The sequence below is a fragment of the Tympanuchus pallidicinctus genome, unplaced genomic scaffold (genome assembly GCF_026119805.1).
Source record: "Tympanuchus pallidicinctus isolate F22 unplaced genomic scaffold, pur_lepc_1.0 scaffold20, whole genome shotgun sequence".
In the NCBI taxonomy this organism is placed as follows: domain Eukaryota; kingdom Metazoa; phylum Chordata; class Aves; order Galliformes; family Phasianidae; genus Tympanuchus; species Tympanuchus pallidicinctus.
In genome coordinates, this window is record NW_026294722.1 from 8,602,183 (window position 1) to 8,627,318 (window position 25,136).

Below are 25,136 nucleotides of genomic sequence, written 5' to 3' on the forward strand. Positions count from 1 at the left end.
GCGAACAGAGCTGAAGCACGGAGTGCTGCAGGAGGTGTGGGTTTCACCCCGCTGATTAATGCCTGCCTCTGCTGACTCAGCTCTTTCCAGGAGAGCCACCAGCAGCTGCTGTCAGCAGCACCCGGCTGTGTGAGAGCCCTCCACACGAGGTGTGAGCTGAGTGACTGACCTCACCCTGACCCCCTTTATCCATCCTCACTGCTGCGCAGCCAGGCAAATCTGTATAGTTGATACGAAATAAATGTTTCCCTATTGATGTCCTCACAGCAGTTTCCCACCTGGGAAATGGGAGAGACACAGACAGGGACCTGGGAGATCCCCATCAATGACTACTCGGGGCCTCAGACCTCATTGGCTCTGCCATACTGCAACACACACTGGTGCTGGGCTTAGATTTTCCAAAACAAAACCAAACCCTACATTTTCACACTTGCGTGAATAATACGCATCACACTGCAGCCCATTGCAAGCAGCCAAAGGAGGAAAAGTGTGTAAATTGTGTCAGTGAAGGACTAGCAATGCTGATTCAGGAAAACCCCTGCCCCAGGGTGAGCCCACCCCAGCCCCCCTGCTGGAATCCCTTCTTTGTTTCCCAGTAGTGGCTCTGGGGTGCAGACGATGCTGTCCTCGAGCAGGTTGCAGCTTCCCATAGCAGAAACAGGGGACACCCGATGCATGCCCAGCTGAGTGACAGCAAGGCCAGCGCAGCACAGGGCACACAGTCACGTCCTGGGCTGCAGCCTCCTGCAGAGCTGCGTGGGCTGCTGCAAGCTCATCCCCTAATGGGATTAGGGACAGTAAAACCAAACCAGCTTGTACTGAGCATCAGGCCACCCTGAGGTACTGCAACCTGCTACGGGCATTTGGAGCAGAAAGGCCACCCCAGGATGGCAGTAATGCAAAGAAAAGGTAGAGAAGCAGAGCCAGTGTTTTGTGCTGGGGAGAAGAGCAGCAGTTTGGAACTGGCAGTGCTTCAACCCAAGAAACGCCTACAGAACCCACCCCGTCGGCACTGAGCCCCTGGCAGAGAGCAGAGCCCCTTCCCACCCGCAGCTTTGGGATGATGAGAGGTCACCATGCACCAGGGCCAGAAATCTCGGGTGGGTGCTGGGCTGCCTCCTCCACGTGGAGCAGAACCCAGAACGGTGGTGCCCGCACCAGGAGGAGCCCGATTCAGACACACACCGCTCCCTTCCTGCCCCGACTGTCACAAGAGAAGCGGGACGCGGCCAGGAGCGCTCACACAGCCGGCATCGCCCGCAGCACAGCTCTGCTCGGGCCGGAAGGGACCCGCACGTGTCGCCCCGAGCTGCCCTCCCAGCCCCGGTAAGTGGATTGCAGCGCTCGGCCGGACGCTGCCCCGGGCTGCGAGAGAGCAGAATTAACCCGAGCACAGCTCCTCTCGGCAAGGCTGCAAGGTCAGCGCCGCGCATCTCCTCCCTCGCTGCAACAGCCAAAAAAGTGAAAAAGGAGAAAAAAAAAACTGCTCTTGTTGAATGCAACCTTCCCAGAGCCCCTTTGCCTGGGACTGAGCGGAGCACAGCGGCCGAACATTGCCCTCTTCCGACGCTCCTCAGTACCGCAGCTCAGCGGGACGCAGTCCCAGCACGGAGCCCTGCCGCTGCCCTTCCAACCCCTCCCCAGGTGCCCAGGGAGAGCCTTCTGGGGGCTGACCTCCCCTCACACACACACCTGGGTCAGCTTTTGTACGGGCTGTAACTGACCTCTCAGTCCTACATCGCAGCGTTATTTGGGACAAGGCGCTGCCTCGGGGGTCCTGCAGCACAGAAGAGGTGAGCACCATTGTACCTGAACCACATCGCGGGCAGTGCTGCCTTATCCCCTTAGCACAGGCTCCGACCCAGCCCTCTGCCTTAGGCACTGGTAATGCCAGAACTGAAGGGACTCCCAGTTCCTCCCAGCACACCTATACCTAATCTCAGTTCACACAGCTGCCTCCATGCCCCAACCCAGAGATGGCAGCTGGATTCAAGCAAGATCATAAGGCTGTACTACTGTGATAGGTCCCTCTTTGCACCAGGAGCTCAGCCTGCAGGGCTATAGTGAGGGGCAGGATGGTACCATACCTGGAAGGCAGCAGACAGGGTCTGGCTCAAGGTCCCTCTCAAGGTCCCCCTGGCCAGGTATAGCCTAGCTGGAGTTTTGCACTCCCTAATGCAGCCCAAAAGGTGCCTGAGCTTCTGGGCTGTGCTTAAATAGAGCTCCTGGGCCAGGTGTGTGGGCAGGTAATTAGTTCTTTCTGGAATTAGTAATAATTCCAGCCATTCCCCAGGTGGGGCTGGTAATTAGTGTCCTCTGAGCTCTCACACTTGTAGCACTGTGTCCTTCTGAGCAAACCTGGGGTTGCATGGATTCTTCCACCATCCTGATGCTGTCAGCCCCAGAAGCCAGCTGGGTTGGGTGTCCATGGGGCTGGGGGTCCCCAGTCAATGTGCTCTGCTGTGCCAGGAGCTTCCCCAGAGAATGTTGGAGATGTGGAGATCATCTCTTCTACTCTAAGGACTATTGCACAGTGAAGGAGAAATAGCAGGAATGGAGAGAAAGGCAGAAGGGTGGAGGGGAGAAGCAGTAGTGAAGCAGCCAGGTGTTCCCATTACCCCATAGCCAGGTCAAGATGGGAACAGTGCTGGGGGGCACCGGGGGCTGCCTGGCTGCTGCCCCACACAGACGGGCACGGCCTCCTGCCGCAGCAAGGAATGTCTGAGAGAAACCAATCCTTGCTGTGCGGAGCTGGAAACTGCTGGAGACGCTTTAATCCACCTAATCCAGGGCTCTGGCCCAATTAATATTCTATAGGATCTCCTGGAGCTCTTGTTTTGTTCTGTTCTTGGCTCGAAGGGCTGCCCAAGAAATTGAAAACAGATTATTGGGAAGAAAACAGCTTCAATTTGTAGACAGCTGTCTCTACCAAAGCTGGCTTCGATTCCAGCCATTCCCCGGGCGTGATGCATGCCTGGCTAGAAGAAGTTTCTCCCCAGTGGCAGCAGAAGGGCTTTTCTTAGGAGAAAAGATGAACGCCCGGCAGCGCGCTGGGCGAGCGGGGCAAGCTGCGTCCCCGCGTGTCCCGGCTCCGAACCCGCCGGCACCGCGCCGCGTCCCCGGCCCGGCGCCGCCGCCAGGGGGAGGCAGAGGCCGCGCGGTGCGGGGTCACCGCTGCGATCTGAGGGGTGCCGGGTCGGGCTGCGGCCGTGCGGAGGTTGGGGCTGGGGGCTCCTCCAGAAGGTAGCACCGCGGGGGGTGCAGGTCGGCGGGACGGGATCCTGTGCCTCTGCGAGTTCGGGGCTTGAGCAGACCGCAGAAGTATGGCCAGAGCCCTCTGTGAGACCCCAGGAAAGCATCTGCTGGGGGAAGGGTGCTTGGGGAAACTGCTTGGTGGGGGACAGCTGGCAAAACCACGTTGTGTCAGGTTAAAGTGTGGGTCTGCAGGAGAACTGGCTCTGTGACACAAAAGTGGCCCAGACTGTGACTCATAACAGCCCAGTGGTATTTTAAACACCGTATTGCTGACTCAGAGCTCTGGGAAGAACAACAAGGGCTGTCACTGCATGGCAATGCCAGCCTTTGCAGTATGGCAGTTTCAGGGTCTGCCATATGGTGATGTCTGCTTCTCCTGTATGGTGATGTTGACCTCTGCTTTATGGCAATGCCAACTTCTGCCAGCACAGTGCCAACAATGCTCCCACCCACTGCTCATCTGCCTCACGCCAACCCCAATGGCATTTGGGAACGGAGTGAGGAGGGCAGAGGAATGCACACAGGGCTGACACAGTCCTTCATCCCCCGCTCTCGGCTGCAGTGCATTCCAGGCAGCCCTCCTACAACACCACACTTTCTTCACCACAGTCCATCCCTGCACATGCTCACTTATCCTCTGCCAGGCCTCTCCCAAGGCACCTGGAGCAGCACCTGCCATAAATCAGGCAGAGCTCCCACCAGGACACGCACACCTCGTTCTGCCATGCTGAAAAATGAGCACACAGCTTCTCATCTCAGCACCTGCAGCAGCAGGAGCCTGCTCCCATGGCTGTTCCTTGAGCTCAGGGTGTCCCAGCGCAGCCCAAGCGAGCTCAGACCCATTGGGCTGTGTGCATTTGGTGGTGCTGAACGTGGCCGCCTGCTTTGGCTTTGCATGCTGCTGAGATTGTCTCTGCTGGGTTTATTTTCACACAGCTCCTCAGAACGCAGAAAGTGAGAGCTCAAAGCAAACAGGAAAAAGGCAGGTTCTCTGGGCGGCTATTTTTAACCACTGCAAACAGCATCAGTGTCATTATATTTAGAAAAAAAATGCAGAGCGTTTCCTGCCTCCCCTCTCAATACCTTCAGCTATTTCCTTGCAGATGTTGCCAGGAGCAGCACGCAGACGGGCCGTGCTCCGGGACGGGAGGGCTGTAGCTGGGGAATGCGGCTCAGAGCAGGTGCCCCTGGCTCTTGAGGATGAGCGGGCAGTGAGGGCTTGGCCACGTCCAAGTGCCACCTCAAAGGTGCCCCAAGGGTGAGCACGATGACAACGCAGCATCACTGTCACCTCCTCCTGCCACGGGATGGGGACTGCAGGTGACACCAGGAGGTCTCAGCTCTGCGTGGGCGAGGGCAGGTGGCTCAGGACCTGCTCCTGCCGCTCAGAGAGCTTCCCCTTGGCTTTGGCTGTGCTGGGCTCCTCGCCTTGTGCTCAAGGGCTGCGGTCGGTGAAGCGTTTGTGTTTCATTCCCAGCATTTGTGTTTCGCTCTGGGTGGCAGCAGCGTGGCAGACCGCAGCTCAGCAGGGCCACGTGCAGCATCGCTGGGAAACAGGCTCTCCTAACCCCAACCACACTGTGCTGGTTGTGCTTTCCAGCAAAACCCCAGCACGGGGAGAACGGGATTTCTCCATGTGGATAGGGAAGCTCTGTGCCCAAGGGAGGTGACAGAGAAACTGTTGGAAATGTGGTACAGATGGCACAAACTGCAGCCAAAATCAGCTTAAACAGCCTGCAGCCAGGTGGTGGGTGATGGCAAGAGTACACAACACTGCTCTCAGTGGTATCCGTGGGAGATGTCCCTCTCTGGGCTCAGCAAAAGCAGCTGTGTGCCCCTGCTGTGTTGGACTGTGCTCCTTTTTGGGCTCTGGCTCCCAAGAACTGCCTTCTGAGATGCTTCTCTGGGGCTCTGGTTGCTTGAAACAGAAGCAGAAGCCCTGGCCAGAAGCAGGCTGCACAAAGCTGTGGGTCTGGCTGCTGTCACCAACCCTGCATGACGCATGCAGACCCAGCGGCCAAACACTCCCTTTCTGCACACCCCTCCCCAAAGACCCTCTCACCCAGTGCACCGTGCCCAGCTGTGCTGGGTGCCCACCCAAACCCCATCCTACAGGAGCTGTCGTGGCTCTCCTGCTGTGATCAGAGCATGCGTTCCATCCAGCCCAGCTGCTGCATGTTCTTAATGAACACTGAGACCCGTGTGGGATGACCTCCTCTCCTACCTTGCAGGAGATGCTCGCTGGGGGCTGTGGGTTTGCAGCCTCCCCATCGGGTCCCTGCCCCACAGGCAGCCTGACAGCAGCAGCCCAGAGCCAAACATCTTTTACAAATCACGGCGCATAGCTCGCATTCTCGGCTGGTTTATGAGTGTTTCATCTCCTCGTATTGATCAGGGCTGGAGCCGAAGTAATTACGTTCATCAGAAATAATTTCCCCTGATTTTGAGTCATATTTGAGCGGGTGCCCACCTCCCCCGCTCACCCCTTTCGGCACTGCAGCTCTCTGCTCCCTGGTACATACTTTCCGGGCGACATCGCTGCTTTCATAACCATGGTGAGACCTGGAGGCTTGTTTTTCTCAGCTGGATCCCACACATACACTAAAGGTATCAGCTGTGCCGTTATGGACTTGGCTGGGGATGTGGTCAGGAGGAGCTGGTTGATGGGAAGTGCATGCCTGGGAAGTCCAGCACTGGGAAGGGAGCTGGGACCCTCTGCAGCACACCCCACCTAGACAAGGACTGGAGAACAAAGCTTATTTCAGCCTTAAACCACAAGAAAAACAGGGATAGACAAAAAGAATGAGCAACGTGATCAGGAAACACGAGTTAGCCCCATGGAAAATACCGAGGGTCTGGACCCATGAGGTCAGGGTCTGGGTTTATGTCTTGTCTGGGAGACAAAACTTCCACTGAGATTGTAAAAGAAGCTCATGTTTGGAGATGCTTTATACCAAAAATAATCTCTCCGAGGCTCACAACACTCGATACGTGATGATTCCTGACACTATTTTCCAAATAATAATGGGAAGATTCATCTGCCCGAGGCTTCCAGGCTTCATCTTACAAAATTCTTACTCTTTGGGTTATCTGAATGTTTAACTTATGGGGACAGATGGCTCTCATCTGGGCTTCAGCAGGGAGTCACTCTGAATTGCTGCCCAGGTTTTGCGATACCCATTAAGCAGCAGCGCTGGCCCTTCACAACGCAGCTGGATGTTGCAGTGATAAGCCCCTCAAGTCTGAATTATGACATTCTCCACGATTTTGGCTAACAGAGCCCTTTCTCAGTCGCCACAGCCCATCGACTCCCCAGTGCAACCTCAGCTCCTTCTTCTCTGCAGGCACAGGGGCTGTGAGTGGGACGGCCACCACCACAGAGCCCCACTCGCGGGGTCCCCTGCGCTCAGCCCCGGCCCCCCATGGCAGCCCACAGGGGTCAGCGGTCCCAGCTGGAGCCGAGGGTTTCTGGTGCCGCTGCCTGACTGTCAGGAGCTGGACGGCAGCCCGGAATTCTTTTCTCACAAGTCACTTGGATGGCCACCAGATGGTAAATACTTTTCGTCTCTCCTCGCCTGGGCTTGGGGTGGATGTGGTGATCTCAAGGTAGAGGACTGCATGGCTGCCCCTCACCGTGGCTGGTGGTCCCCCAGTTGATGGAAGTGGCCACAGAGGGATGGAAGCAGCCATAAGCAGCCCTTTTAACTTCAGGGCTCCTGGCTGTCCTGAGCTGTCAGTAAGGAAAGGAAGAGGCTTAAGCAAAGGGAAGGGATGGAGGGAGAGCAAGGTGTGCAGCCATTGCAGAGGGATGTGAGTACAGATGACTGGAGCAAAAAATTAGAGATTGGCGGTGCTGCTCACCATGGTGTGTTCAATGGCACAGCATGGAGAAACACGGCTGTCTAAAGAAGTCAATTTGCTGAGTGGGTGCCTTCATTTCTATAGAAACAGTAGAGCTTCCCAGGAGATGTATTTAGATCCATGCATCAACTGACCACAAAAAAAGAAACAAAAAACCTGACAGTAATGCCATAGGAACCGCAGAGCACAACTTGGGGGATGAATCCCCAGCCATGAAATGACACGTGTGGTGCAAAACACAGATGGGGTATGTGCTCCAGAGGAGAAGGGTTGTAACAGTGTCTACACGATGAGCTGCTCAAGTACTGCTCCGTGCTCCTGCAGAAGGCAGAACCTGCGTGATGTGGTGAGTCCAAATCCACACCATGTGCATCCAACCCCATGTGCTGTCCCACTGGGGGCTGCACCTCACTTTCCTGCTCTTGCTGTGCCATAGGAGCCAAGGAAAGAAGAGCCCTTTCAGCACCTGTAGAGCTCACCTGGCCATTCCTGCACACTGTGAATCCCACACAGCAGAGGGGCAGCACTCTGCCCTCAGCTTTGGGATTCCATGCAGTGTGGGTGACATATCCCTGTCCCAAAGCCATGCCCTGGGGCAGAGTTACTTATGGGGCTGGGTTCCCAGCCCTGCTCAGGCTTGGCAATGTCCCAGGCTGGATGTCAGGGGAACATGTCAGGCCATCCCTGCCCGTTCACAGCCCAGCAGAGAGGTGCTGGCACTGTCTGACAGCCCAGGCTCGGCAGCCCCCTCTGCCATGTCCTTGCCATTGGGGACGTGTCCCTTGTCCCTTCCCCTCTCTTGCTCTCCCAGCAGACAGCATGCTCTCACCTTGAGGGGAGTGGAAATGTCAGCTGGAATGTGGGCTGGAAAAAAAAGAAAGCAAATCTTGAGGCTCGTCCAAACCTACTCCTGTTTATATTGGAGCCTGGGAGTGACATCAGAGCGAGGAGAGTATAAACACCAGCAGGACCCACTCAGGGCTTTAAAGCCTGCAAACATGAGGCTCCGGCTGGAGAAGCAGCTCCTCATCCTCTCCCTGCTCTGCATCCTCTCCAAGGTAAGGAGTCGGGCGTGGGATGTCCTCAGGATCACTCAGGGCAGCACCAGGATTCCCAGTATGGGACTGTAGGGAGAATGCAGTGCTGCTGTAGCCCTGAAAGCTGGCAGGCAGCTGTATGTCTGCAGAGCTCTGCCTGGGAGAGAATTCCAATGAAGCAGCATAGTCTTAACTCTCATGGACCAAATGCCTCTGTGCTGCAGCAATGTGCTCTGTTTGCTCACCTGCCCCTGCAGCCATCCTGCAGCTCCTGCAGGCTCTGTGCAGTGAGCACCAGCCCCAGGGCTGCTCAGCTCTCCCCCATTCCAGGACGCTCATGCAAACCATCCAATAGATTGGGATTGTTCCAGGGGTTTGATTTTTTTTCTCTCTTGGATTCTGCATGACACAGCTCCCTGTGCAGAGTTCTGAAAAATGTTGGGGTATGTCAGTTCCAAATTCTTGTAATTGGTGCTCGAATCCCAAGCCAGACTGCAAGCAGGGACATCAGAACAGCCTCGTGCCTGTTTGACTGCTTTCCTGGGCACTTAAGATCTCCAACAGGAGACACATTGCCATCTAATGACAAGTTAATTGCAGGGAGCATGGGGAAACGGATTAATAGCCATCTAATAGATTGCTGGATGGGCAAATCCTTCTAAAACATCAGTCTGTAATAGAAACCTGAAAGATGAAAAATGCACTTGGCTCCTGGGTGAGTTATGACTGATGAGCAGCTCCTGGCCAGGAGACCTCAGTGAGCTCTGGAGAGCCACCAGCTGTCCTCTGCCCCCAGTCCAAACATGGCAAACACCACCAGTGCCCTGGTCTCTAATGGTCCCCCTGCCTTCTGCAACAGCAGCAGTGCTGCTCATTGAGAGGACCAGAACAAGGCAGAGACTGCCCAGCCCATTTTGGATAGATTTCACCTCTCACATCCTGGCAGGGTTGCACGCATACCCGCATTGTGCAGGGCAGCACAGGCAAACTGCAGATCCAAAACGTTTGGCTTCCGATCCAACATGCAGCAGCCCCAGCAGCCGCCCTTGTCAGATGTGCCAGGGTAATGGTGTGTGCAGAACAGCCACAGACACACTGCTGCCCACCAGGGGGAACTCCTGCAGGCACAGCACACTGCCTTGGGGTACGGGTTGGCAGGGGCTGCTGCAGGCAGGGTAGGGGAGGAGGCAGCCGCAGCACAGAGAACAGCAGTGAGCCTCATCAGGCTTCAGTTCTCCCCTGCAAATGTGTTGTCCCATTTCTTGGCACAAATGAGATGTGCTCACAGCGAGGGGCTGGGGAGGAGCAATGCCCTCACTATGTGTACGTAGGTCCTGGGAAGCTGCATCCCCAACTGTGCACCAACTGCCATGGGGGCTGCAAACAGCACCTGATGAGCCTCAGTGTGTGGATGCTCACTTCCCAGCCCTACCTCCTCCTGCACTCGCAGCAGTGGTGCATGTCAGCCCCCATCTTGCAGGGTATTCCTGGTTCTCCTGGTTTCCATGGGAGCCCATCGTGCTGTGCAGTCACTCCCTAAGAAGACGGCAGCTTTCCCAGCAGCACTGCCGTGTCCCCATGGATGGGCAGAGCCAACATCTATCTCCACCCAACCAAGGATGACTTCCAGAGGCCATCCCAGTGCAACCAAAGCCATCAGCTGTGTCAAACCCGCGATGCTTTGTACCCCCAGGTGTGCTGCCAGCTGTGCCGACGGCCGTGCTACTGCTCCCACGTGCTGCCCCGCTGCCCACGCGGGTCCCCCCTGGTCCTGGATGGCTGTGGCTGCTGCAGGATCTGCGCTCGGCGCCTGGGAGAGCCCTGCGACTTCCTGCATGTCTGCGACCGCAGCCAGGGGCTCATCTGTGACTACAGCTCGGGGACAGGAGGCACCTGCAACTGTGAGCACCACAGCTGGACGTGGCTCTGAGAGCTGCTCTGCCGAGGAAGATGCACACAGATGGCTGCAGGGCTGAGTTGCTGCTCCTGCCAATTCTAATGCCAGTCGCTGGCCAGGTTTTTGGGGGTGGTTTGAGTGGGATGGGCATAGGGGATAGAGGGGATAGAGAGGATAGAGAGCTGCAGGGAAATAACAGAGGGATATTTTCAAGTCTGAAAGCCTTGAGAGCTATGGACAGGGTTGGAGAGAGAGCAGTGGGTTTGTCACCTCCTCATGATGTAGGAGGCAGGGAGGGGGAGGTTGGGCGACACATCACCTCATGCCTCCCTATGCCCTTGCGACCATCCAGTTCCCCCTCCTCCTGGCAGCCCCCAGTCACCACCAGCTATCCCCTCTGCCACCCCCACTCTGTCCCTCCCCTTGCCCCGGTGGCTCCCCACTGTCGTTGCAGTCGAAGACGACGAGGAGGGCTGTGAGGTGAATGGGCGGCTGTACCGTGACGGGGAGGTGTTCCAGCCCAGCTGCAAGCTGCAGTGCCGCTGCCTGGACGGGGGCTTCACCTGCGTCCCGCTCTGCCAGGAGGACGTCCGCCTGCCCACCCCAGACTGCCCCTACCCACGGCGTGTGGACATCCCAGGGAAGTGCTGCCCTGAGTGGGTCTGCGAGGCCGGAGAGCGGCAGAGCACTGGGGCAGGTAGGAGGTGGGACGAGGTGGTGAGCCCCAACAGGGGCCCCCTCACTGCCCCTCTCTCCGTGGCACAGGGCAGGTAAGGCGGCACTGGGCTCCAATCCCACTTCCCCTCCTCTGTTTCCATCCAGCCCCCGCAGTGCCGTACCTCTGCCAGCCGTGGGGCACCGAGTGGAGCGTCTGCTCGGCCACCTGCGGCGTGGGCTTCTCCACCCGCATCTCCAACCAGAACCGCTACTGCCGCCTGGAGACACAGCGGCGGCTCTGCGTGCTCAGGCCCTGCCCGGCTCTGCCGGCGGCATCCCCTGTGGTAAGCGATGGTGATGCCGACACCTCCAGGCAGCAGCTTGGAGAGGGAATGGGACATCCCAGCCAACAGCCCGTGCACGCCCCGTCAGCCCCCCAGCCGTGAGTCCTCCAGCATCCACTGTCCCCACATCGCTCCGCTTTGCTTTTCCAGAGGGGATGAGGAGGGCGTTTGCAGCTGCGCCCACCCTGGTTGTGTCCCGCAGCCAATGTTCCGGGACTGAGGCTGGCACACATCCGTGACACGGTGGTTTTGGAGGAGATGGAAGACACGTCCCTCGGGAATCTGGTTGAGAACCGATGGACTTCAGCTGCAGAAGAGGGTGGAAATAGAGAACAAGATCCCTACAACACGCCTGTGTACTCTGCTGCCCCGGGTTGGGTTGCTGTGCAGCAGCACCCTGTTGTATGAGATGGGGAAATCCTGCCAAGCACAAACCCACCTGAGAAAAAGGGAGGTGGTCCTTTCCCGGATCGGAGAGGCTTTTGGAAAGGGCTGAGTGACGCTGCTGTGCCCAGCACCGCATACACAGCTCTGCTCTGCAGAATTAGACCACTATTGGGATGCCCCTTGCCCCCCCACGCTGGGGATGGGGCTCGCTGCCCCACCACACCCGGACACCGGCAGAGGTGTTTTCCTGGCGGCAGCTCCCATTTACCTTCCTCACATCCCTCCAGGACAAACAGCTCCCTGCTCCGCCTGGCCGCCTGCTCTTCAAAGCCCGGCGGTTTGGCAGGGCTCTGGCAGGCGAGCAGCTCAGACGGAGGAGGCACCAGACATACCGCCCCGCATCCAAGCGCATACCCCAAAAACTAAGGCCAGCAGAAAGGCAGGAGACGGGAAAACAAACAGCAGCGATGAGCCCAACGGGCTGGGGCTGCTCCAGCGTGCGGAGCTGCACAGGAGAGCCGAGCGGCAGTGAACCCTTAAGGGCTGCTCAGAAACGAAACCCAAATGCCCTCTAACGGCCTCGCAGCGATGTGCAGAGCAGGGCGAGAAGGGCGGCGAGCAGAGCAGGCGAGACCGCGCATCTTGGCTTTGCACCCCTGCAATCAAAGCATTGTGAACGTGATTGCAGCACCGCCAGCAGCAGAGCCCAGCAGCTCCAGCAAGCGCCGGAAATAAATCAGTGTTGAAGGGTGTTGTCACCTCTTCGGGGGAAAAAATAAAGGAGAAAAAAGAAAAAAAGTAAAAAAGAAAAAAAGAAAAAAGAGCCTTGCTGCTCATGCACGCTGTTTACAAAGAGAATTATTTACTGACATCAACCATTCATTTAGTGGGATGGAGGGGATGCAGGAGCCCCCAGCAGGCAGCACGCAGCACGAGGGACTCGACACCATCGGTTTTCTGCCTCTGCAGTGGCTGTGCCAAAAACAGCAGTGGTGTGAAGCTCAGAGACTTTAAAACTCACAGTGTTCCTCTGCTGACATGGCTAAGGCACAACCACATTACCAAATACCCTGGGTTAAAGGCAATTCGGTTTTCTGTGTGCTGAGATGTGGCCCCCTGTGCTGGCTCAGCCCATCCCAGCCACCCCACGCTGCTGGTGAAATCCTAAAGGTCACTTTTCCAGCAGCAACCTGCAATCTGTATCTCAAACACAAATGACTCAATGCACCTCTTGGGCGTTTTTTGTTTTTTTTTGGGGGGGGGGGAGGGAAAGGGGGAAAGCTGTGATTCACTCAGCAGAAAACACCTAAATAATGAGTTAATGACTCCAAACAAATCAGAATTACTTTTCCCTAAAGAACAGAGGGAAACTGACCCTCACGATTCAGGTGCTCCCTTAAGCTGTGCTACCTGGGCAATAAGTGCTTCCTGCAGCCCCAGCACCGGGCTCTGCGGGTGCTGGGAGGTGTCAGATAAGCGCTGCACACCCACAGACGGTTACAGGAAGCCCTGTAGCTCAGAGCCACATCCGTATCCACAGCGGCACAAGAGTGGCAGAGCACAGTTTGTTTCTCAGCAAGCACGTGTAACAGTCGACATCTGTAACAAAACACACTTATTTTGCTGCTGTTGAACAGAATCTCTATTGCTTTTGGAGCCAACTCGTCCGCAATAAGAGCCACTCCTGTGGCTCGGGCTCCTCTACGGCAGCACAGGAGGGCAGGGCCGTACCCCTGCCATGGAAAACCGCATTCCTTCTGCCCGTTGGTCTGTTTGCTCTGGTGCCCGGAGATAACGCTATTTCTGGCGTTGTTGCTGCTGCAGCAGTTGCTCAGCAGTGAAGGTGGGTGATGGCACTCTTCGGGTTTGGTTTTAACTCTCGCATAAGCTCCGCCAACTCCGCGCGCCCGCCGCGTCACACCCCAGCGCCTGCGGGCAGGAGGGGAAAGGCACAGCGCCTCTTGCGTTCCCTCCTCTTAAAAGCGCTCAAGGGAGAGGAGAAGAGATTTTTCTCTATTTGTGGAAGGGATATCGAGCGGGCAGCAGCGGGATGTTGTTGGCCCCTGGAGATGCACCGGGGCCAGGCAGCGTCGCACGTCCGCGGTGCTGGCACCGCCCCTGGTACTCGATGTGCTGGACCGGGGCCACCCGCACTTTGCAGGCGGATCTCTGCTCTGCCCTCGCTCCTAACGCCGGCCGTCTGTGGGCCGTGCGGTCCGAGCACGGAGCTGCAGTTCGGAGTTGGATGCGGGGTGCAAGAGTGGCGTTCCCTGGGGACGGGACGCAGCGAGCAGAGCGGCAGCGATCTGTGAGCTCTCCCGCCCCCTCCACGCGGCGCAGAGCCGTCCCAGGCATGCCTTCCTCCCGCCCCTCCCAGCACCACCAGAAATAGCTCGAGCCTTGGTGCCCGGCTCGCAGTACCTCCAGCGGGCTGGCAGCTCCTCTAGGAGCCCCACGCTCCGTATCCCTGGCGCTGGGTCCTGACCCCACGAGCACCTCCCCGAGCGCCGCGCCGCCTGCTCATCTCCTCCAGCGCCCGATGGCCAACAGCACTCCGCTCTGGGACAACAGCAGCTGGGCTCTGTGCCCCGTGGATGCCGCCTTCGCGCAGCGCTTCCTGCCCGGCGTGTACCTGGTGGTGACCCCGCTGGGGCTGCTGGGGAACGTGCTGGGGCTGTGCTATCTGCACTCCGGCCCCCGCAGCCCGCTCAGCCGGCTGGTGGGCCACCTGGGCCTGGCCGACCTGCTGTACGTCTGCACGCTGCCCTTCCTCATCAGCTACTACCTGCGCGGCCGCACCTGGGCCTTCGGGAGGGGCTGGTGCCGCCTCACCCGCGGGCTCTTCCACCTCAACCTCTACACCAGCATCGGTTTCCTCACCTGCATCAGCGTGCACCGCTACCTGGGCATCGTGCACCCGCTGCGGGCGCGGGGCCGCTGCCAGGCTGCCGTGTCTCCAGGCCGGCTCAGCGCGGCCGTGTGGCTGTGGGTCATGGTGCAGGTGGGCCCTGACTTCGCCTTCAGCAAGATGGACCCCATGGGGATGCGGTGCCACGACACGACGGGGGATGAAAGCCTGGGTGCCTACGTGCCCTACACCGCCGCCATCACCGTGACGGGGTTCGTCATCCCCTTCCTCATCATCGTCGGGTGCTACTGCCACGTGGTGGTGGTGCTCTGCAGGAGCGACACGGTGGAGCCCGGCCTCAGGAGGAGCAGCATCAGGCTGGTGGTGCTCGTCATGGTCCTCTTCTCCGTCTGCTTCCTGCCCTACCACATCTTCAGGAACCTCAACTTGCTGTCCCGAGCCTGGCAGCGGCAGGGGTCCTGCACACAGGCCATGAAGAACATCTACATCTCCTACCAGGTGACCAGGGGCCTGGCCAGCTTCAATAGCGCACTCAACCCTTTGCTCTACATCATGACCAGCAAAGACTGCATGTCACGCGTGAGGAATATCCACCAAAGGGCCAAGGAGACCCTGGGATCCATCTTCACATGGGAATCCTCTAAGCGAGCCCACAAGATGAGGAGCAGCATCGTCTTTGAGTTGCAGGAGGCTTCTGAGCAGCTCTGATCAGTGCAGCACCTCCCCGACACCTGTGCACATCAGCTTCAGCTTTCCCCCACCCGAAGCACGCTTTGTGGTGAGATGAGACTGCAGTCCTTGGCTCCAGCATGGTGTCTGGGACAGAGGGGATCGAGGGCAGCAGGGAGTAGGCTGGGCTCTGGCTTAAGAACAGAGTAACCAGCCCAAAGTGAGGCAGAGAGCTGCTGCATTGCAGGATGGTGGAGAGGGGGAGTTCTGCAGGGGGAAGTACTGTAGAAATGGAAACATTCACCAACATATCTTGATTGAAACATGACTAAACTGTGCCAGCAGCGGTGGTGGTTGTTTCTGGAAGCAGATCTGCTTTGGGATCTGGCTTATCTTCTGCAACCCGCCTCCTTCACAGCAGAAAAATGTACTTTAGAATCATTCACTCTCTTGCGGAAGAGTGTATAACACGCAAACAGGCATATTAAAGTTTCTCAGGGCTTTTTTTTTTATTACTTTGCAATGCAAAAGACCGCAGTGGCCTGAACCATTTGCTCAGCAGGCAATGCTCCACAGAGCTCTGAGTCACTTGGGTGGGGGCTGCAGCTCTCCGGCATTCGGCCTCACAACGGTATTAACATGAGCTATTGTCTCTTGTAAATCTGATGTGCAAATGTCACCTGCAGAGAGGCAGCACTGGCTGAAGTTGTGCAGAGGTACAGTGAGCTGCCAGGGCAGGACGTGCATCAACTTCCTTGGACGTGGGGGCGTTTTTGTTGCAGGGGAACAGCAGCTCCTGAGCAGCACTCTGCTTTTTGCTTTCGGTTCTCCCCAGCACGAGCAGCTGCAACGCGTGACTGCAGCAGTGAAACTTGAAGCAGCAGATTTCAGAAGGGGCACATGAGTTAGAACTGCCCCCTACCTGGAGAGCACAGCCCCACGCAGGACTGAAGTCAGAGCAAAGCCTGAACCAGTGCCAGCCAGCTGCTGCTTACATGGCCCCACCTCACTGCTCCACAGAGGACACAGTGGTGATCACATGGGGCTAATGCATCTGAGGTGCAAATAAACACTTGACATGTTCACTTGTGCCCCTCTGGCTTCTTCTAAAGCTTAGTGGCGGCACAGAGCCAGCTGGCCTGGGGGATGGAGCTGGGGCACACACCAGCTCTGCTCCTCCCCATGCGCCCAGCTCTCATCCGCTGCCCTCCCATCATTAAGGGTGAATTAAAGAGTATCCCACAAACCAGCCCTGAGCCCAGGATCTGTAGCATCTCGTGGTTCCATATCCCACATCAGTCAATCCAGCAGAAACCATTGGGATCTGTACTCTGTAACAATGGCTCCAGGGCTTGGTGGCATCTTATGCTTCACAGCCCTCCTGATCCTCAGGCAGCACCGCTCTCCATCCAAGCTGAAAAGAAGAAAGAAGAAGAAAAAACTCCCCAACCCAGCCAAGTTCCCTTCCTTAATTAGCTGTGTGTGTAATTAAGGACAACCACTGGCACATGAGCCTGCCTGGCTCTCACAGCTGTGTAATGGAGCAGCAAAGCAGCCCCCTCCTGCTGCTTTTGCTCCAGGCTCCTCCCTGTGCAAAAAGCAGCTGCTGCCCCACAGGTGACAAATGTGACAGACAGAGATGTACAGATGTACGACCATTTCACTTCCTTCTAGAATGCAAAACTGTTCTGCTTGGCATCCAGAATGCTACACAAGAACATACTGCTGTCAACAACAGCTAAACCAGAGGCCCTCAGCAGAGCAAGGACTGCAGGGCAAGGGGCTTTGGGAGCATCTCCTGTGGTGTGGTGGGAGCTGCAAGAAGGGCTGAGTCCTGCAGGTCACTAATGAAAGGTCACAGCATCCCCGAATGCAGCATTTATTTCTGCAGCAGAGCAGTTTCACTGTCCCAGTACATCTGGGTATTGGGAGAGCAGACCTGACAGCTCATCTGATTTACCAAGGACATCGGCTGAGCTGGGGAAGCAAAGGTAATGCAGTTAACTCTGGGCGATCCGGACAAAAATGGTCAATATGTGTGGGATGGGGTGCTGCCAGTGAATGTTTCTTTAAAATGAAATTCAGAGTCTTTGTGCAGAGTGCTTTGGCATCTGGGAGACCAACAGTTTATTAAGGAGAGTACCCGTATAAATAGAACAACATTCAGCGTGGCTGCATGAGGCTGTTGGTCTCATATTATTCCTCTGTGTGTGTGGTTATAAATAGGGACCTCCATGGGGCAGGAGGTGCCCTGGGGTAACCCAGAGCTTCACCTGCACAGCTCTGTACCTCAGCCCCTGCCCAGAGACACTCAAACGGAGCATATTGAAGTGAGCCTCCTTGTCCCACTGCAGCCCCAGGCTGACCTTCCTGCTCCAAGCAGGCGCTTTGCCCAGCTCCCCAAAGCCCAGCGTTCATTTCATCCCCATCACTGACTCAGAAATCCGCAGAGCAGCTGTGGCCACGGTGCTGCTGTGTGCTCTGCCCTGGGGACGTGGCTCAGCCACTGCACGTCGGCCGAGAGCCACGGGGGCATCTCTGTGTGCCCCTATGGGAGCAGCCTTCTCTGTGTGCCCCTATGGGAGCAGCCATCCCATCGTCCCCATTCATCCACCCTGAGAGAAGCAGCTGGGGAACTTCAGTGCACAAACGATTTGGTAAAAAGTCACGACTTCGAGGTGGAGAACAAAACGTGTCTGCAGTGCAGTGCTCTCACTGCACCACAAAGCAAATAGTTTCGGTTTGGTTTATTTGCTCCCCACTGAGAAATCACTCCTGGTCCTGCAGCCCCCGGCTCCACAACCCAACCGCAGCACTGGGTGGGAGCAATGAGAGCAGCAGGACGCAGCATTCCCCTTCCCAGCCCCACCGCAGGATGAGGGCAAAGCTGTCATCCAGGCATCCTCAGGAAAATCCTTGCATATTTGCAGTGCATTCCCAGAACATCTGCCCCTCCCCTGTCTGCAGCAGAGAACTCATTTATAGCACTGCCCACCGTGGGAGCGGAGCAGGTCCTGCTCTGCACTGAGCGAAGCACTGCTTTGTGTGCTGATCCCAGTGCCACCACCCTCAGCCCTGGCTGTGCTGGAATGCCCACATCCCAACTGGTTGTCTGCTCTGCTTCTCAGCAAACAATCCCAGCAGTGATTAAGTAGGGACATTATTGTTTTAGCTTGTTTTTGTGATTAAAGCCAAGGTGCTCCAGACAAATAAACGCACCGATGAAAGCGGCTGAGATCAAAGCAGCACCTCTCTCAGCTGGGCGCGGGCCAGGCGCTTTATGGCAGGTGCTGTGTGCCTGGCTGGCACTCAACTGACAGCTTTCCAAGCACATAAAAACTTAATAGGCTGAAAATAGAGTTTGTGGTCACAGACTGACAGCAGCAGCGCTGGCAGCTTGGGGCCGCTCCACGCATGAGCTCCAGGGGAGCAGGGCTGGGGAATTCAGGCTGGGCATCAGGCAGGACCCACAGTGGAATGCAGGTGCCTGGGCTCCCAGATTGCAGGGGTAGGAGGGAGGCAGCAGAATGCCCCAGAGCCCAGGGAAAGCCATGCAGCCAGCTCTGTTTGCAGCCCCCAGGATGCGAACACTCCAAGCACCAGAGCTCCTGCTTAATGCACAGAGCTCTGCTGTCCCTCCGCCTCCCCGTGCAATAAAAAGAAGACATGTCATCTCATAATGCAATTTCTTGCTGGAAATCAATGCTGAAGTGCGTTATGTTGACTTCTCCCATCCTGCAGCTCCCATGTGCCCTTGTTCAAGTGCAGTGAGAGCAGCAAGAAGACAAAGGCCAAGTTGCGCAGTGTGGGGCTTCTCTCTGGGCAGGAGGGATGTGTGTGCGGTGTGACACAGCTCTGGTGCACTTGCTGTGTGGGGGTAAGGAAATGTATGAGCATGGGGCCGCTGCGCAGCATTGCCTTCATTCTAATGCCTGTGACAGCACGCAAACACACTGCTGTGTGCACTGCCTGTGCAGCCCTGCGTTGGTTAGCACTGTGTCACCGGGCGGGTTTGGTACAGAACTGCTCCTGCCCCTGCTGTGTATGGGTGGATCTTGTCCCACAGGGCCTGAGATCAGAGTAAAGCCCCAGAGCTGCCACTGCTGTCCTGCAGCTGCACACGATGGGAGCTGTGCAGTTTGCACCTGTCTGCAGAGCAAACGCGTCGGTGCGTCTGGACCTGCGCGGGATAATGGGCTGCAGCACCTACCGGCTGTCCCGGGGAGGAGCTGGGAGCTCACACCGGACCCGCAGGGCCCCAGCAGCTCTCCCGGCAGCGTCGTTGCTCCCAGCCGAGATTGGCAGAGTTTATTTTTGAAGGAGATGTTATCGCCCGCAACGCGCAACTCGGGAGAAGCATCTTTCTATTTTTAAAAAGCGAAACATAAGGCTTACATAAACTACTGGGGAAGCCGAGCCGAGCAGCCAGGCCCGCGCTTCGAGGGCTCCATCTCCTAACGGCCGATTCTGCTCTCCCCGAGGCGCCGCGGGGCACCCGTCGCATCCATCCGTTCCCCGCAGCGCTGCCGCCGTCGGGCGGCGGAGCGAGAGGAACGAACAGGAACGGCCCGGCTGGGAAGCGAGGGAAGGAGCGGGGCAGGGCGGAGCGGAGCGGGCACAGCCGTGACCCCGCAGCGCGGTGCGGGCGGAGGAAGGCGGGGAGCGGGCGGGGAGCGGGCGGCCGCGGGGCGCGCGGGGAGCGCTGCGCGTGTGCGCAGGGGGGGCGCGAGGGGCGGCGCGCGGGAGCTGCGCGGGGCCCGTGGGGGGCGGCGGGGCCATGCGGAGCCCGGGCTGAGGGGCCGCGCCTCGCCATGAAGCGGCAGAACCTGCGCACGGCAGCGCTCATCCTCTGCATCTTCTCCTACCTGCTGGTGGGCGCCGCCGTCTTCGATGCTCTGGAGTCGGAGGCGGAGAGCGGCCGCAAGCGGCTGCTGGAGCAGAAGCGCGGGGAGCTGCGCAGGAAGTACCGTTTCTCCGCCGACGATTACCGGGAGCTGGAGCGGCTGGTGCTGCAGGCCGAGCCGCACCGCGCCGGGCGCCAGTGGAAGTTCGCCGGCTCCTTCTACTTCGCCATCACCGTCATCACCACCATCGGTGAGTGCTGGAGCCCGGCGCTCCTCCGTCCCCGCCCCGCAGCGCGGCTCCCTCGGCCGAGCCGGGACGGCTCCTCGGCCCCGAGCTGCCCCGCCGAGCGCGGTGCCGGGACCCCGCGGTGGGAGAGGTGAGCCGCGGGCACGGCCGCCACGCTCTTGGCGTCCCGGCGACGCGGGGCCGGAGCTGCAGAAGTCGGCGGGGTGCGGGGCGGGGAGCGGCGCTCCTCATTGCTGCTGCTGTAGCCGCACGCCGGGCGGCAGAGCTGCGCGGGAGGCTCCGGCCCCTTCGCGGGCTCCAAACTCTGCGTTCGGCCGTCCCGGCCGCCGAATCTCGCTCTGCGCGCATGGGTGCCCGCAGGGAAAGTGGGGCGAGTCAGGTCGGGGGGTGGTGGCACCGCGTCCAGCCCCCAGGTGTACGCGCGCACCGGAGCCCAGCCTTGGTCTGCCTGCTGTTTCACAATAGAGTAACGCTAAATTGAACGGGGAATGCTTTAATTCTGAGATTAGCCACACAGGTGATCAGCATCATTTATTTAATCCGCTTTCGTGAATCCATGCACCCCGAGCATCCCAGGAGGGCGGGCGGCCGTGGGGTCCCGTGCTCGCATCGCTCCTCGCGCTGGGATCCCGACCAGCGGCAGCGCTTCGGCGGCGGAGCCCTGAGGCCAATTCCTGCCCTTCCGCGGCCGAGGCTGCTCAGCCTCTCGGGGCAGCTCGGCACGGGCAGCACACGCCTGGTGGCTGCATTCATTGTGTCTGGCACGGGCACACGAGGAGATGTGCGACCAGGAGATGAGGCGGCTGAGCATCGGCCCCGGCAGGATGAATGGCTGCAATGAAAACCCCCATCATCCCGTGACAGCTTATAGCTTCATTTACATTATTTCTCTGTCGGCTGTGACAAACAATTGCCATGCTTATCACACACCCCCTGCCATAAATAATCCCAGCCCAGGTGCTGTGCTTCTCAAACGCCAGCCCTCCTTATGTCACACTGTGCTATGAATCTCAGCTTTAACGTTAATGTAGCTGTGTAGCTTTCTAATGCAGCTTTGTCATTTTGAAAGCATCAGTCAAATGCTCTTTCAGGAACCTCTCAGGCTATAACAGCTCTTCTGGATCATTTTATTTATGTCCTCATTGCTCTCATTGTGCTTAGGACCTGATAATTGCACTCAGTTATTGGGCTTGGATCTGATTCTTTAATTTTTTTTATTTTATTTCCTTTTTTTTTTTTCCATTGCAGTCTATTTTCTGCTCTGTATTCCATGAGATGTGCCACGCAGGAATTAAGTTTACTGGGTTTGCTTGCACGGGTTTATAAAGAGACGCAGCAATTAGGGATGGGCTGTTCCCCCTTGCCTTGGCAGCTCAGAGCACAGCAGGGCTGGGATAAGGCCCTCACATGGGCACCTCCAGCCTCTCCCCAGCCTCTCCCCTGCCCCAGCAGGTTGACACAGAAACCCAAAGGAAAGGTTGGGCGCCTCCTCTGCCCCCACGCAGCAGTGCTGCATGACTCCTCGCAGCCTGACACTTACTCACCCCGTTAGGTCAGAGGCCGCTGGTTTCAGTTCAGTTTATGTAACTGAGGTGGGTGCAGGATCAGCCAGGTCCAAAGGACGGTGATGAGTACCTCATTATGCCTCATGGTATAATTGTGTGTGTTCTTGAGTCATAGTGCTGAGACTTGGAGAGAGGTGGGGAAATTAAATCTCTAAGAGGCATTTGAGGAGAGTGGGAGGTTCTGCTCCACAGCTTCCATATGTGGCTGCACATGGGACCCCCTGTGCTCAGCTCTGGTGGGGCTGCACCTCGAGTGCTGTGCTCAGCTGTGGGCCCTCACTGCCACACAGACATCGGGGCCTGGAGCGCGTCCAGAGAGGGGCAACGGGGCTGTGAGGGGTCTGAGCACAGTGGGGACTTATGGGGAGCAGCTGAGGAACTGGGATGGTTCAGTCTGGAGAAAAGGAGGCTCAGGGGAGACCTTACTGCTGTCTGCAGCTCCCTGAAGGAGGTTGTGTGAGGTGGAGATCAGTCTCTGCTCCCAGGTAACAGCGATAGAAGGAAAGGGGGTGGCTTTAAGTTGTGCCAGGGGAGGTTGACGTTGGAAATTAGGAAGAACTTATTCTCAGAAGGAGTGTTGATGCAGTGGCACAGCTGCCCAGGGAGGTGGTGGAGTCACCATCCCTGGAGGTGTTCAAGAAATGTGGAGATGTGGCACTGATGGACACTGATGTGGTCAGTGGGCAGTATTGGTGGTAGGAGGATGACTGGACTTGATGGTCTTAGAGCTCTTATCCAACCTTAACGATTCTGTGATTCTCCCCCTCCCCCACGCAGGCTATGGGCACGCTGCCCCAGGCACAGATGCTGGCAAGGTGTTCTGCATGTTCTACGCCATCCTGGGCATCCCCCTGACGCTGGTCATGTTCCAGAGCCTGGGTGAGCGCATGAACACCGTCGTGCGGCTCCTGCTCAAGAAGATCAAGAAGTGTCTGGGCATGAGAACAACCAACGTCTCCATGGAGAACATGGTCTTGGTGGGCTTTCTGTCCTGCATGGGGACCCTGTGCATCGGGGCTGCGGCCTTCTCTTATTTTGAGGGCTGGACTTTCTTCCATGCCTACTACTACTGCTTCATCACCTTGACCACCATCGGCTTCGGAGACTTTGTGGCCCTGCAGAAGAACGAGGCGCTACAGAAGAAGCCACCCTACGTGGCGTTCAGCTTCATGTACATCCTGGTGGGGCTGACGGTCATCGGCGCCTTCCTCAACCTGGTGGTGCTGCGCTTCCTCACCATGAACTCGGAAGACGAGCGGCGCGACGCCGAGGAGAGGGCTTCACTCAGGAGGGCCCGCAACGCCATCCACCTCACAGCCAAGGAGGACGGGCACAGCAACAAGGCCATCTTTCTGCCGGCAGAGGACAGGACCAGCCAGATGAACCTGATCCCGCTGGTGCAGGAGGACGCGGAGCGGCAGCGGCGGCAGTCGGCCAACGGGGAGGGCAAAGTGCCGGCCTTCTGCACCTGCCTGTGCTACCGGGCCCCGCTGTGCGGCAGCCCCGCGCCCTCCCACCCCGAGACCTTGAGCTGCCACACCAACCCCGTCTACTACAACTCCATTTCCTACAAAATCGACGAGGTGTCGCTGAGCACACGAGGACAGACTGGCTCGTCCCCGGCCAGCACGTTGTCATCGGGCAGCGCTCGGTGCCCGCGGCACCCACAGCCACGCAGGAAATCCATCTAGGAGCCTCGCTGTGCTGATGAACAATTAACAAAGGAATCGGGCCCCTCTGACCTCTCATTTCTTCTGTTCCTCTCTCCCAGCTGGCAACCAGCCCTACACGGGGGACCTTGGGCCTGGAGATGGCATCGCTCCTCCAGCAGGGTGCCAGCCTCAATTACGCACTGTTTGGTTTTCCTTCCTCCCAAGCAGGCTCAAGCATTTGAGTCTGGAAGAGGCCCCATCAGCAGGATGTAGGTTTGCTTTCCCACCTGCCTGCTCTCAAAATGAAGGCATTGCTGCCTTGGTCATTGAGATGCGGTCACTGCCTCTTGCCACACAGGCTGTCACATATGCCAAGAGCACCACAATGGCCAAACACACGTTAGCAAGTCCCGCAGGGCTGAAGACATCCCACAGGCTCTTCCCTGGGCACAGATGAGGCAGTGCCATGCAAGGACAGGACCCGAGGTGGGCTGCAGTTCTCTGGCTGATGGCAGTATGGCTGGGGAAGGGATTTAGAAGCCCTGGAGCTGAGCTCCATGCAGGCACCTGCCAAGAGGTCCCCACACAGACTGCTTGGTGGGAAGGACTGCAGCCAAACCTGTGAGCCCAGGCTGTGCTGAGGGCTCAGCCCCAGAGAGCTCCTCCTTGAACCATGCAGCCACCTGCACAGGGTCAGGTTCACATCAGGACATTAGCAAAGAGCCCCACAGAGGAGGCTGCTTCCAGCTGGTGCTCCATGCCCTGTCCCACCCTGCAGGAGAGCAGGGCTGGGCTCTGGCAGTGGGAGCAGCTTTGCTTCACTTTTTTGTTTTCCCCCAATAAACAGACGTTTTCACTCAGCTCTATCTAAAAACCCCTTTGTGTGATTTTCCTCTCCATTTTGCCTCTGGTGGGAAGGCATGCAGAGTACCCACATCGGGATGGCTTCAGAACAGGCTTTGCTTTCTCCTTTTTGTTCTGGGAGGTTTAATAAAAGGTGAACCCAGCTGCTGCTGGACAAGTGTTTGTCACAGGAAAGGAGCAGATGTGCCTGAGCCCAAAGCCCAGCACCCTGCCAGACTCCCCGTGCCCTGCCATGGCTGGGCTGTGGATGTCCATGGGCAGGGATGTCCCTGGGGGAGGTCACTGGTTGCTTAGTGACTGTCTGAGCCCATCCTGTTTCTGGGAGCTGGTGATGGTCTGAGGGTGGGAGGTGCCATTCATCACTCCATGTGTCACATAGGACCAGGGATCCATTGGGGCTGGAGCTGCAGCAGGAGGGTGGTGGGGAGCTGCCCTGCCAGTCCACACAGAGGTTGGGATGAGAAAACCTTTAAGAAACTCTGAGGTGAGTGGCACTCCACAAACCCTCCTGCACCAGGACTGCAGTCCCAGTGATTCCCCCATGGACGCTCCTTCCCAGAGGTGCCCACACTCCCCTGAACACACATCCCATCCCTCTTTGAATTCCCACCATCATGGGGCACAGTACTGTTCTTCTGCCAGCAACACTTTATGTTCCAGGGTTTCCAAATCAATCTACCGTGGCCAGCGTGACCATGAAGGGTCCCCACAGAATACAACAGCAAGAGCAGAAGGCTTCTGCCTGGAGTAAAAACAGAAGAGAGCTCAGCTGTGTGCCTGCAGATGCCCACAGACAAATGATGTCTGGAAATGGCAGAGAGGAATGCAGGATTGAAATTAGGGTGGGTTCAGAGAGAACCCATCTGCTGAGAGCATCAGGAAGGAGTCCGGGCACCGCTGCGATGCGGCAGGCTGAGCTCACAGCATTTCCTTCAGGCACAGAGAGAATGGATGATCCCGCTGAATTTTAGATTAAAGTAATCCAACA

General features: G+C 57.6%; 3 protein-coding genes and 1 long non-coding RNA gene across 5 annotated transcripts; 3 read left to right on the plus strand and 1 right to left on the minus strand.

The window, feature by feature from the left end:
* Window positions 1-5,062: 5,062 nt before the first annotated feature.
* LOC128081045 (uncharacterized) lies at window positions 5,063-11,023 on the minus strand. Its single transcript, XR_008206957.1, has 3 exons — window positions 10,890-11,023; window positions 7,117-7,245; window positions 5,063-5,997 (listed from the first exon to the last, which is right to left on the minus strand). It is a non-coding gene; the product is annotated as an uncharacterized LOC128081045 (long non-coding RNA).
* CCN5 (cellular communication network factor 5) lies at window positions 8,041-12,665 on the plus strand. Of its 2 annotated transcripts, XM_052683939.1 has the most exons (5): window positions 8,041-8,174; window positions 9,847-10,054; window positions 10,505-10,747; window positions 10,873-11,051; window positions 11,202-12,665. In XM_052683939.1, exons 1-5 carry the CDS (start codon window positions 8,115-8,117, stop codon window positions 11,208-11,210), a joined length of 699 nt encoding a protein of 232 aa, XP_052539899.1. In that variant the 5' UTR covers window positions 8,041-8,114; the 3' UTR covers window positions 11,211-12,665. The 2 variants fall into 2 exon arrangements, with proteins under 2 accessions (XP_052539899.1, XP_052539898.1); XM_052683938.1 differs by having other exon boundaries at window positions 10,873-12,665.
* Window positions 12,666-12,960: 295 nt separating this feature from the next.
* On the plus strand, window positions 12,961-16,852 carry LOC128081043 (P2Y purinoceptor 1-like). The gene is made up of 2 exons (XM_052683937.1): window positions 12,961-15,085; window positions 15,812-16,852. The coding sequence occupies exon 1, from the start codon at window positions 13,978-13,980 to the stop codon at window positions 15,013-15,015; it is 1,038 nt and encodes a 345-aa protein (XP_052539897.1). The 5' UTR covers window positions 12,961-13,977; the 3' UTR covers window positions 15,016-15,085; window positions 15,812-16,852.
* Window positions 16,853-19,733: 2,881 nt separating this feature from the next.
* On the plus strand, window positions 19,734-24,144 carry KCNK15 (potassium two pore domain channel subfamily K member 15). Its single transcript, XM_052683919.1, has 2 exons — window positions 19,734-20,070; window positions 22,410-24,144. Exons 1-2 carry the CDS (start codon window positions 19,788-19,790, stop codon window positions 23,321-23,323), a joined length of 1,197 nt encoding a protein of 398 aa, XP_052539879.1. The 5' UTR covers window positions 19,734-19,787; the 3' UTR covers window positions 23,324-24,144.
* The last annotated feature ends 992 nt before the right edge of the window (window positions 24,145-25,136 follow it).